This window comes from Drechmeria coniospora, chromosome 01 (genome assembly GCF_001625195.1).
Source record: "Drechmeria coniospora strain ARSEF 6962 chromosome 01, whole genome shotgun sequence".
Taxonomy (NCBI): Eukaryota; Fungi; Ascomycota; class Sordariomycetes; order Hypocreales; family Ophiocordycipitaceae; genus Drechmeria; species Drechmeria coniospora.
This window is the reverse complement of record NC_054389.1, coordinates 392,672-405,487: the sequence shown is the minus strand read 5'-3', so window position 1 is coordinate 405,487 and position 12,816 is coordinate 392,672. Positions and strand designations below refer to the sequence as shown.

The 12,816-nt window shown below is 39.3% G+C and overlaps 1 protein-coding gene across 1 annotated transcript; it reads right to left on the bottom strand.

The window, feature by feature from the left end:
* Positions 1 to 712: 712 nt before the first annotated feature.
* Positions 713 to 1,375, bottom strand: DCS_00088 (uncharacterized protein; the record flags this gene model as incomplete). The annotated part of the gene is made up of 1 exon (XM_040797430.1): positions 713 to 1,375. The coding sequence occupies one exon, from the start codon at positions 1,373 to 1,375 to the stop codon at positions 713 to 715; it is 663 nt and encodes a 220-aa protein (XP_040658313.1).
* Positions 1,376 to 12,816: the final 11,441 nt, after the last annotated feature.

The window sequence follows — 12,816 nt, the reverse complement described above, 5'->3', positions numbered from 1 at the left end:
ACTTATTACTTGGTTAACAATCGGCTAAAGTTTACTACTTTCCGACTAATTGCAAAATCCCAAGCAAAACCAAATACAATACGTGTCACGATGCGGACTAGCAGGAAGGCAGTATGTGCAAAGACTGTAGAATTTTCGAACTAAGGAGGAAGAAAAGGGAAAACAATAAGTGTGGAGAAGGAAGAGGCTATATATAGGGTGGTCCATACATTACGTGGTGCGTAATGCAGAGTGTAGGGTAAGCCAGAAAATGAGTACGATATACGATATCGTCACACTTGTTAGTTATGTCCCCTCTTGTTAGTCATGTCCCCTCTTGTTAGTCATGTCCCTCCGTAAAACTTTATTGCTTAAATTCTAGTTGCTTTCCCTTCCAGGTGTAACGATATCGTATATCGATGTCTTTTCTCGCCTACCCTACACTCTGCATCACGTATTACGTAATGCACGGCAACCACTCCATGTACATAGCTTCTCCCATTCCTACACTTATCGTTCTCTTCCCCTTTTCTTCCTCCTTTGCTCCAAAATTCTACAGTCTTTGCATATGCTGCCTTGCTGCTAGTCCGCATCGTGACACCCTTATCTTATTGAATGTCGTCATCCTAGCGTTATGTCTAACCGTACTTTCCCATACAGTCAATAGTTTGTCCTTACACGTACTAATACCCATGTTTCCTGGCGCGGCGAGGGGGTTGGGACCCGTCATAGGCTAGTAGTCCTTGATGTACGCGAGAGGCCTGTCAATAGCCTCCCTGACCTTTGCGTTACTAACTAGAGGCTCACTTGCAGGAAAGTGGACGTCCAGAGGGTAACAGCCAGCTTCGCCGCAGGCAGGAATACTTCCGACCAGGATAAATCTCATCTTTGTCAGTGCTTCCCGGACTGCATCATGCGGCAAGTAGAGAGCGAGATTACGTTCCCACTCCCAGGCGTGCATCTCAGGCCCGTCCGTATATTCGAGGCGGATACGCATATTGTCGGCGAACTGGTTGGTCGAAACAACCTGGCTCCTGTCCATGAAGTTTGCAAAAACGCCATCGTCAAGGCAATTACGGTAGTCGTACATACCAGCCAATGCAAGCCGACAAGCCGTTTCTACAGGAACATAGCCACAGATTGAGTGCCGGGGGATCCACACATCATTGTAGAGAGAGGCGTTGGATGCGACTCCGCTGATGATTATGTCCAGATAAATCTCCTGCTGGGGCGTGTGGAGAGGCATAGCCTTGCAGAATTTGACCGGGTCCCCGTAAGTCCTATCGAATGAGTTCTTCTCCGCATACTTTGAAGGCCATCGTTCCGGTTGTAAGGCCGTAGGCGTAGCAAGGACTGCAGTAACAGCTATGCCGACAACAAGAGTAGTGAGGTACATCTTAAGGAGTGCAACGCTATTGGCCCCGCCTTCTGGTTCCGTTGTAAAAGAATCTTGTGTGTTTGCTTGTTCTTTCTTTTCTCGAATGAGAGTAAGGGAGTGGCCGGTTTGTATAATAGAGCAATTGTTGATTCTTCGACTTGTTATCGTTTGGCTGGAAGAAAGGCCGTCTTTTTTTATTTCGGTTTGTGTTTAGTTATTTGCGCCGATAATGTTGTTGCAGAAGTGACTGGCAGCGGGTTAACCCTGGAGTGGGTCCTAAGTATTTCTTTATGGTCAGTAATAACCCTTAAACTTATAAGATATTCCTGCTTTTGACTATTTGATCTTACTGTACTCTGTACGGAGTAAGTCAATGATCCGTTCCACTTTGTATTTTGTTTCCTTTTCTGTTTCGATGTCGTAATGTAGTTTTGGGTTCCTTGGTGTTAGTTCTAATAGTACTCCGTAAGAAGGTGGGAAATTAGGTGGATTCGTATAACTTTACGTAACGAAAGTATAAGGCGCGCCATAGGCGTATAGGCCTAAATGCGGATACTGGCGGATCTTTTGACAGTTCGGCCATTTGGTCGAACGGTTAACTGGCCTATTGTTATGGAGTCACTACGGAGTAGTACTGCTAGTATCTAGTGGTCGGAAATAATTGTTAAGAAATCTACAGAGCTCTAACTCTACAAGGCATTGGAGTATAAGGCATTGGAGTACTTATACTCCAATGCCTGCTTAATAAGTACTCCAATGCCTGCTTAGTCATAAGGTAATAGTTACGTGCCCTAGCACGTGACTCTGTCCTATGACATACTTAGCTCTGTTAGGCAAAGCCTAACATCATAATATCTATTGTCCGTATAGGCACAGCTTGATACTTGAAATCGCGAAGCGGGGCCGTAAGCAAATGCCGCAGGATGTTTCGGAAGCCACCTACCAAAAGTGGCGGCATTTGCACGAGGAAGCAGATAGTAGTAGCTGCTATAGTTGTGAAGATGTTTGCAATTAAAGATAATGGAATAAAAATGTCTGCGTTACGCTAGGGAGCACTACCTTTAGTGGTGCGAGGAATCCGAGGGCCAATAAAGGTAGTGCGTGGCACGGTTATGTACTGTACAGTAAGTACTGTACTCCGTACGTATCAATACTCCGTACCCTGTAGCAATGTTAGCCGAAGCAGGGCCCTGTTAATTACTCCGTACTAACAGGTACCTACTTAGGTAGGATTGTGATGTGATTACTCGTAACAGTACTCCGTACCGAGTATATGTACAAGTACGGAGTACTTACTTTGTACTACTCTATTGCTAGTCCGTAATAGTACTCCGTACTTGCTACTATTAGCAGGTACTGTTACGGGGCGGCGCTGTTGTAACAGGGGCCGTACGTATCTGTGATATTCAACGATCCATATCTCCTCCACTAATGTACAAATGTCAACCGTGTTCTTATACTCTTGTGCGACCCGGCGCACGTGACTTAGCGGCATCGCACGTAATGGTGCGCCCTTGCTCCTATATGGGGGCCGCCTATATTGCCGCGAGCCGTTGCTTGGGCAGCGCCCAAGTAAACATACGGGGTGTAACCCCTAATAGGTGTTAAAATACTGGTATTTATACTAGTAAGACTACCCAAATAGGATACTATCCTATTGTTACTAGTAGTACTACTACTAGTAAAGATACTATACTATACTGCAAGTATTAGTAAGCATATCGAGTTGACTAATAGTATACAACATACTACTTCTCCGAACTACAACTCGGAACGACTGACGGCAGTACTACTGCCGGCCAACTCACTACTACAATACAACTTGTATACGTAGTAGCCAGTCGACCACAGGAGCCAATTGATCGGAATGACAATTGCCGCTCTCCCAGTCGCTACTAGCTATTGCCAGCCCACAGTACTACTGCGGGCAATCAAACTATTGTGCGACCGAAACGGCGATCAAACCATTGTGCGACCAAATGGGCAATCAAACCATTGTGCGATCAAACGGGCGATCAAACTATGGTGTAACTGCGCAGCCACAATCTGGACCTACACGGTACTACTCTGTAGGCATAAATAGCCGTACTTCCCTTGCACTTTAGGTAGAAGAATAATCGCATTCGTTTGTATAATTCGGTACTACCAATTGTGCACTCTTGCCCAGTTACTAACTGGCACCCCTTATGCTGTTACTAACAGCTTGATTGATTCCCTGGTCCGTGCGATATACTTCCACTACCCCCTCCTCTTGCGCATACAAATTACAAGAATAGGTACTACTCCATAGAAAGGCAGCAATACATATACATGTACTCCGTACCCTTGGTTGTAATTGTACTGTACAGTACTTACTTGCAGTATTGATACTTGCAGTATTACTCGCAGTAAGTACTTACCATTACGTAGTTGTAGATCACGTTGCAACACCTACTCAAAGTACCTACCTCGGTATCTAGTCCATCCCGACGAAAGATGTCGTGAATAAAACAATAACTACGGAGTATTGTCCGACGGAATATAGCAACGGAATGTAGTTATGTTTTTTTCCTTCTACGCATGTCTGGAGAAAGTGCGGAATACTTGCCTCGTATTTTACCGTGTACGGTCAAGTACAATGTGCTGCGTATGACGCTGCGGGACCTGGTGCTCCAATTGCCAGGCCTGAGCACTAAAATTGGTATAACGCATTCTTATGATTCAGCACGGCGAGGCTGCGCTTATAATATATCTAGACTGGAAAGACTCTGAGAATAATTGTCTTAATGCGCAGTAAGTTAAGGAGATTATAGTACAACTCTTTTTAAGCAGATAAGGAATAGGCGATACTAATAAGCAATAGGCATTTTATTCGGCTTAATAACTATCGAATAGATGTATTTATCTTTACATTGTATATATAAGTAGTTATTGTACGGAGTAATAGTAATGCTAACATTGTATTAGCAATGCATACTGTAACGATATTGTATATCGTACTCTTTTTCTGGCCTACCCAATACTCTGCATTACATACTCTTTGCAATTGATGCGCAAGAGGAGGGGATAGTGGAAGTGTATCGCACGGACTAGTAAATCAATTATACTGTTAGTAACAGCAATAAGGGAAGTGCCAGTTAGTAACTGGGCAAGAGTGCACAATTGGTAGTACCGAATTATACAAACGAATGCGATTATTTCTTCTAGCTACAGTACAGGAAAAGAGCGGCTATTTATATCTACAGAACAATCCCCAATAACGGCTTTATCGGAGATTCCATCGTGGATCAAAGGCGCCATCGTACTATGGCTTAAATGGCTGAAACCATTATACAGTTGGATAACTGTTTCAGTCACTCGTTAGTTGACTGCTTCCGTCATAAGGTTGGATGGATTGTTTCAGTCATTAGCTTGGCTGATTCCATCACATAATGAATGGGTGGTCCGGCCCAAGTTAGTATTGTGGGCTGGCAAGCGCTAGTAGCGATTGGGAGAGCAGCAATTGTCGTGCCGATCAATTGGCTCCAGTGGTCGACTGGCTACCACATGTGTGGGTCACATTGCAGTAGTGAGTTGGTCGGTAGTAGTACTGCCGTGTGTCGCTCCGAGTCATGGTTCGGAGAAGTAGTATGTTGTATACTATTAGTCAACTCAATATGCTTACTAATACTCGCAGTATAGTATAGCATCCGTACTAGTAGTACTAGTACTAATACTAATAGGATAGTATCCTATTTAGGTAGTCTTACTAGTATAAATACTAGTATTTTAACAATAACAGTAGGGAATCCTTCCAAAAATCTATAACCCTAGGCTTAAAAAGGGTCTATAGCAATAAAGGCCTACCGCTACTAAGGCAGAGTAGGAAGAACTACTGTTTTAACTATTAAGAGGAAGGCTACTAAGTAAGAGAATGCCCAAAACCCTAAAAATAGGGAAACTTCCAACAACTAAGGTAGCTACCCTTACCTTAGTTAGTAACGCAAAATATAGGGCGCTACCCTAGTTTATAACCAATATAATGATTTTAGGATAAACTACCTAAAAGGTTAAGGTAGGACTAAATAGCTATACTAGTATAGACCTTATTAATATACAAACAGTAAGACAATACGGACTCCACTAAGTCTTAACAAACGGAAGCAGCCTCCAAGCTATAAGGGGTCTTTAAGTTACTAGTTACAGGATATAGGAAGTACCTATATATACAACAGACAGTAGAGGGGGAGAGAAGGAGTTTACCTACTACTATATTAGAGTTAATATAGGACTAACTCCAAACCGAATACAGGTTATACTAGGGATACTAATATTAGCCAATATAAGGATCCACCTAGACCCTATAGGAGTGCATTAATAGTTCCAGTAGGACTAGTTAAAGGTATAGCTACTATTACCCAAAAAGTTTCGAGTTAAATACAGGAATAAGGTAAAGATCTTTATAGTAATAGGAATAAAAGGTAGTCCTATTAAGCTACTAGGGAGTTATTAGGAATAGCCCTAAGGGATCCTATAGGAACTAAAAGAGTTTAAGAACATCCTAAATACAAATAGTACGAAAATCCTACTAGTATATAAATAGATAGATTATACAATTAACCTCTAACTAAATATATTACTACTATATAGACCAATCTATTTACTCTCCTAAATAAAGCTAAAGGAGCTTAGAAAATACCTAGATAAGAACCTATAAGCTAATAGGATCCACTCTTTAAAGTTACCTATAGGATTGCCTATTCTATTTATACTAAAAAAGAACAATATACTCTAATTATATATAGATTACTAAGGACTTAATAAGGTTTCGGTAAAGAATTAATATGCCCTCCTACTAATATCTAAGATTATAGACTAATACTAAGGAGCTATAGTATTCTCTAAGATTAACGTTAAGGATACTTACTATTGAATCCGAATTAAGGAGGGAAATAAATAAAACATAGTATTTAAAATATACTATAGATATTTTAAATACTTAGTAATACTATTCGGGCTAACTAATATACTAACTACCTTCTAATACTATATCTACTAAGTACTCCAAGGGTATATAAATACAATCTATATTATATACCTAGATAATATTCTAATCTTCTTAAAAACCTGCTAGGAATATACTAAATATCTTAAGGAGATCCTAAGGCAATTATAGTTAGCCAAGTTATATACTAATCCAAATAAGTATAGATTCTACTAAGAATTAGTTAAGTTTTTAGGATTTATCCTATCTAAAGATAGAATAGCAATAGACCTAACTAAAGTATAGGCTATAACCTAATAGGAAGAACCTACTTTATTCTACAATATTTAAGTATTTCTTAGGTTCTATAACTTCTATAGAAGATTTATTAAGAACTATTTAGGAATTATAGTACCCCTATATATACTCCTTAAAGGAAGTAAGAATAGGAAAAGCTAGAAAAAGTTTGCTTGGATAAAAAGGAACTAGCAGCCTTCTAAGAGCTAAAAGATACATTTGGAAAGGCTCTACTATTATACTATTTTAGCCCAATAAGACCTATTAGAATCAAGACCAATATATTAAGTTTTGCAATAGTAGGTATTCTATCCTAACCAAACGACTAAGAGCATTAGTATCTAGTAGCATTTTGGTTAAGGAAATTCTTAGATATAGAACGGAACTATAGGACGCCAGACTATACAATATTTGCTATTGTTAAGTTATTTAGATAGATACTAGCAATAATATATAAAAGGGGCAACGGTTTTAGTAAAAGTATTATTAGATTACTATAACCTGCAGACCTTTATAAATAGGCTAAGGTTAATTGGACGCTAAGTATACTAGTACATAGACCTAGCGGCCTTCGATTTCGTTATTAAATACAGAATAGGGAAATCCAACCCAGTAGATAGGCCCTTAAGAAGACCTACCTACAAGGGCAAGGCCTTAAGGAATACCTACCTACTAGTACTACTATAAAAGCGGCTTATAGGCATAGTAAGGGAAGGAAATATATATATATAGGAGTATAGCAAGAGGCCTTTGTAGGATAATAAGTCCTAAGCTTTAAGTAGGAATAAGAGTAACAAGACGTCCTTATAAGCCGAAGAAGGCCGACCTTATTAAGGTAAAGGCAAACCTAAAGAGGTGCTAAACCCCTCCCGAATAGCCTAATAGGCTAGGGAGTAGGCTGATTGCAAATAGCCTATTACCTAATAGTCTATAAAAGAAAACCTAAAGGAGGAAATAGTATATAATACTACCCCTAAGTTACTAAAGGACTACCTTTATAAGATCTAGAGCAAAGACCTAAAGATAAAAAGGCTATAAGGTATAAAGATCTATAGCCAAAATAGTATGCCTAATAAGAACTAGTCGGTAGACTTAAGAGGGATACTATATTTCTAAGGATATATCTATATCCCAAATAAGGCTATAGTATACTAGGAGCTTTTACAGCTATACTATAATAATCCCCTTACGGGCTACTTTAGAGTCAAAAGGACAACTTGGTTACTATAGAGAGCAGTTTACTAAAAGGGCTTATTAGTAAATGCAAAACACTATATATAGATATACTTAGTCTATTAGGGGGCATCCTTAAGGAGGTATTACCCTCATAGAGAGTTATAGTTACTACTAATTCCCAATAGACCTTAGGCTAAAGTAATAACAGACTTTATTATAGAACTACCTATTACTCAATTTAAGGGAAAGGAGGTAGATGCAATTTTAGTAATAGTAGATAGAATAACTAAGTATTTTGTATTCCTCCTACACCAGACTACAGTTAATACAGTCAAGCTAGTACAGCTATTCTATTACAAAATAGAGCTCCGTTTTAGTACGCCTAAGGGAGTAGTAAGCAATAGAGGGCTAGTATTTACAAGCTAATTCTAGTTAGAAGAATAATTGCATTTGTTTATATAATTTAGTACTACTAAGTTTGCACTCTTGCCCAGTTACTAACTGGCACCCCTTATGCTGTTACTAATAGCTTGATTGATTCCCTGGTCCGTGCAATATACTTCTACTACCCCTACCTCTTGCGCATACAAATTGCAAGAACTATTATTAAGCTAAAAGAACTATCTTAAAACTAAAATAGTAGTAGTACTTTTATTTAGGTAGCCTAAAAGGGAGGCATTATATATATTCTATATAAGGTAGGTATAAAGTAGTTTAAAGTAGGGGATCTATATATATTTATAGTAGTAAAGGTAGCCTTTTAGATTAAGATTTCTTAAAAAAAAGGGGAAAATACCTCTTGGAATAAAAGGGTAAAATAGGAAGGGTGCGCAGTGGAAGTTCAGTTTTACAGACTATCCAAAATGGATATCAATGAAGGCTATTAGTAACAGCAGGAAGTGCACTAGTTAGTAACTGGGTAAGAAATATAGGTTTGAATAAGTCAAATAGTAGTACTTATTAAAATACTGGTATTTATACTAGTAAGACTACCCAAATAGGATACTATCCTATTGTTACTAGTAGTACTACTACTAGTAAAGATGCTATACTATACTGCAAGTATTAGTAAGCGTATCGAGTTGACTAATAGTATACAACATACTACTTCTCCGAACTATAACTCGGAACGACTAACGGCAGTACTACTACCGGCCAACTCACTACTACAATACAACTTGTATACGTAGTAGCCAGTCGACTACAGGAGCCAATTGATCGGAATGACAATTGCCGCTCTCTCAATCGCTACTAGCTATTGCCAGCCCACAGTACTACTGCGGGCAATCAAACCATTGTGCGACCGAAACGGCGATCAAACTATTGTGCGACCAAACAGGCAATCAAACCATTGTACGACCAAACAGGCGATCAAACTATAGTGTAACTGTACAGCCACAATCTGGACCTATAAGGTACTACTCTGTAGGCATATATAGCCGTACTTCCCTTGCACTTTAGTTAGAAGAACAATTGCATTCGTTTGTATAATTCGGTACTACCAATTGTGCACTCTTGCCCAGTTACTAACTGGCACCCCTTATTGCTGTTACTAACAGCGTAATTGATTCCCTGGTCCATGCAATATACTTCTACTACCCCTAACTCTTGCGCATACAAATTGCAAGAGTACTAAGGGACGATTTAGAAAAGAAAGACTGTTGTGTTTCTTGTGCTTGCTTGCGCGCGTATATGTGTGTCTTTATAGTATGTACGTGTCTCGTGTGTTTTCCTAACTATCTAAGAGTATAGGAAAGGTAGAACCCTTTTATACCTAAGAAGTAGTACCTCAATTAGTGCAATGTATACGTATTGGAATTCTGTCTGATTCCATACAATGTATCTCCGAACAATCTGCTTGCATTTAATGCGGCTCCAAATACTCTAGTTGAGTCATACTGCTAGTTGGATGCAACTAGTAGAGTTGATTAGTATTAGGGCTCGGTCGCAACAGTACAGCAGTAGTACGGCTATAGTTAAGCGGGCCAGTAGTAGTACTACTAGCAAGCAACTGCTAGTTGCAGTTAGGTGGGTCCTACCGCGCAATAGTAGTACTGTTGGCGGGCAACTACTAGTAGTAGTTAGGAGCGCGTTAATTAACGGTCCGATTAATAATCTTGCTTAGTCAACTAAGTACTACTTGCACAAGACGCGCAACAGTAGTGAATTAGCTGGGCAGTAGTACTACTACTAGTAATACTAAGTCTGAGCGATAAGAATTTGCATAGCAAGTGCAATTCGTTAACTCGATATACTACTTGTACGTACAGTACAGTAGTAGTATATTGGCAAGCAGTAGTACTGCTGCCAGATATTGCAAGTAGCAATACACATAGGATAGTATCCTATTTGGGTAGTCTTACTAGTATAAATACTAGTAATTTTAACACTACTATTAGTAAAGATACTATACTATACTGCGAGTATTAGTAAGTATATAGAGTTAATTAATAGTATACAACATACTACTTCTCCGAACTACGACTCGGAGCGACTGCTGATAGTACTACTATCAGCCAACCTACTACTACAACATAACCCACATATATAGTAGTTAGTCGACTACTAGAGTCAATTGATCGGAACACCAATTAACATTCTCTCAACGGCTACCAGTTATTGCCAGCCAAGAGTACTACTCTTAGCAATTTGAACTATAGTACAGGGGCAATTAAGCTGGTAACTTACCGTACGAATACGACCAAGCAAGTAACCTACTGCGCGGTATAACGGACTAACTACCTAACTTAATAAGGACCATATATGCGCATATTAATACAGCAATTATGGTCTCGACTCAGGCATACTAGGTTGTTGAAGATTGAATATACGCACATTAGTATAGTAGTTATGGTCTCGGCTCAGGAATATAGGGTTGTCGAGGTACTACCTCTAAGGCATAAATAGTCCTATTTTTCCTGTACTGTACTTAATAGAACAATCGCATTCGTTTGTATAATTTAGTACTACCAAGTTTGCACTCTTACCCAATTACTAACTGGCACCCATTTTGCTGTTACTAATAGCATAATTAATTCCCTGGTCCGTACGATATACTTCTACTACCTACTCCTCTTGTATATACAAATTGTAAAGAGTAAGACTACCCAAATAGGATACTATCCTATGTATTGCTATTTGCAATACTTAGTAGCAGTATTACTGCTTGCTAATATACTACTACTGTATTGTACGTATAAGTAGTATATCGAGTTAACGAATTACATATGCTATACAAATTCTCCTTACTCCGACTTGGTACAACTAATAGCAGTACTACTGCCTAGCTAATTTACTACTATTGCGCGTCTCATGCAAGTAGTACTTAGTCGACTAAGTAAGATCATTAATCGGGCCATTAATTAACGTGCTCCCAACTACTACTAGTAGTTGCCCGCCAACAGTACTACTGTTGCGCGGTAGGACCCACCTAACTGCAACCAGCAGTTACTTACTAGTAGTACTACTACTGGCCCACTCGACTACTACAGTACTTCTGCTATACTGTTGCGACCGAACCCTAATACTGATCAATCCTACTAGTTGTATCCAACTAGTAGTATGACTTAATGTTACGTCCTGATGCAATTAGGCCGCAAGAACGGGCCGTATATACGTGATCTGCGATCACGTAGTATTGCGGGGAAGTTCGCCTAGGAATAACGGCCAATTAGGAGCAACTAACATAGGGTGTTCACTCGGGGTGCGAGTAAACACTAAGTGAACAAAGCCATAATATAACCTTAGTTCACTTGGGGTGCGCGTAAACATCGAGTGAACAGCGATATATATAAACCCCGTCCGTAGTTACTTATTAGATAGATAGCTAGTTAGCGTTCAATACAAGTGTTAACTATACGCTTACTTGGTTACGGTTTATAACCTATTACTAGCGTAACATTCAACTTATTGCTTAGAGACGCCCTAACCTTTCTGCCAATATAAACCCGATCCTAGGTTTATCCCTTGGGAAAGCCCAGACGTTATACGTTAAACGCTCTTGTTCAGTAGGTTACTGCATCCCTCTAAGTAATATCTTTATATTGTTAATATATCTCTATTAACCAACACTAGATCCACTATAATAAAGGAAGATATATATAAGGAACTTATAGCGCTGCAAGAGTAGGTCGCAAAGCTTAAGCATAAAGAAGTTTCCAATCTCGGACAAGTTGTAAAGCCCAAGCAGCCAATAGCTTTCAATAGATCCTCGGGAGAACTTTAAGGATTTCTTACTTAGCTTAGGGCCTATTACCAATTCTATCCAAACTAACTATCCGACCCAGCCGCCAAGATCCTTTATGCAGTAGGATATTTTACTAAAACAGTACTTATATAGTTTGAACCCATTATAAGAGACTACCTAAACAACCCTTATGAGACAAGGGACAAGGAGATACGTACTATCTTTAAGGATTTCGATAACTTCAAAACAGCAATTAAGAAAGCCTTTAGTACCGTTAACAAAGAACGTACTGCAGAATATCGACTTCGAGAACTCTACCAAAAAGGATCGGCCTCCAATTATACAGCCTACTTTAGGCAGCTCGCCTCGAAGCTGGACTAGGACGATAAAACTCTTATAGCCGCCTTCTATTAAGGTCTTAGGGATAAAGTTAAAGACGAACTCTATAAGGAAAACAGGCCTAACGATTTATCGGAGTATATTGCAATAGCAGTACGAATTAACGACAAACAGTATAAACAACGCTAAGAAAAGAATAGTAGAGGTAGAAAACTATAGCGATCTAACTACCTCCGCTACTAGCTAAATTAAAAGAAGAAGCGAAGAGAACCAATTGCATAGGCGCATACTACCAATTCGGGACGAATGGACCTTAACGCAACCCAACAGAAGACAGGGAAGAAGTACTATAACTGCAGTAAACTTAGATACTTCTCTTAACAATACAAACAGCCTAGGAAGCCTAAATGGAAACCAGCCCCTAAAGGTAAGAAATAACTTAATACAACTAACAAACAGGAAACCAATAGGAAGCATAATAACCATAATAGCGTTAGCTGGACAATATGCTATAATAAC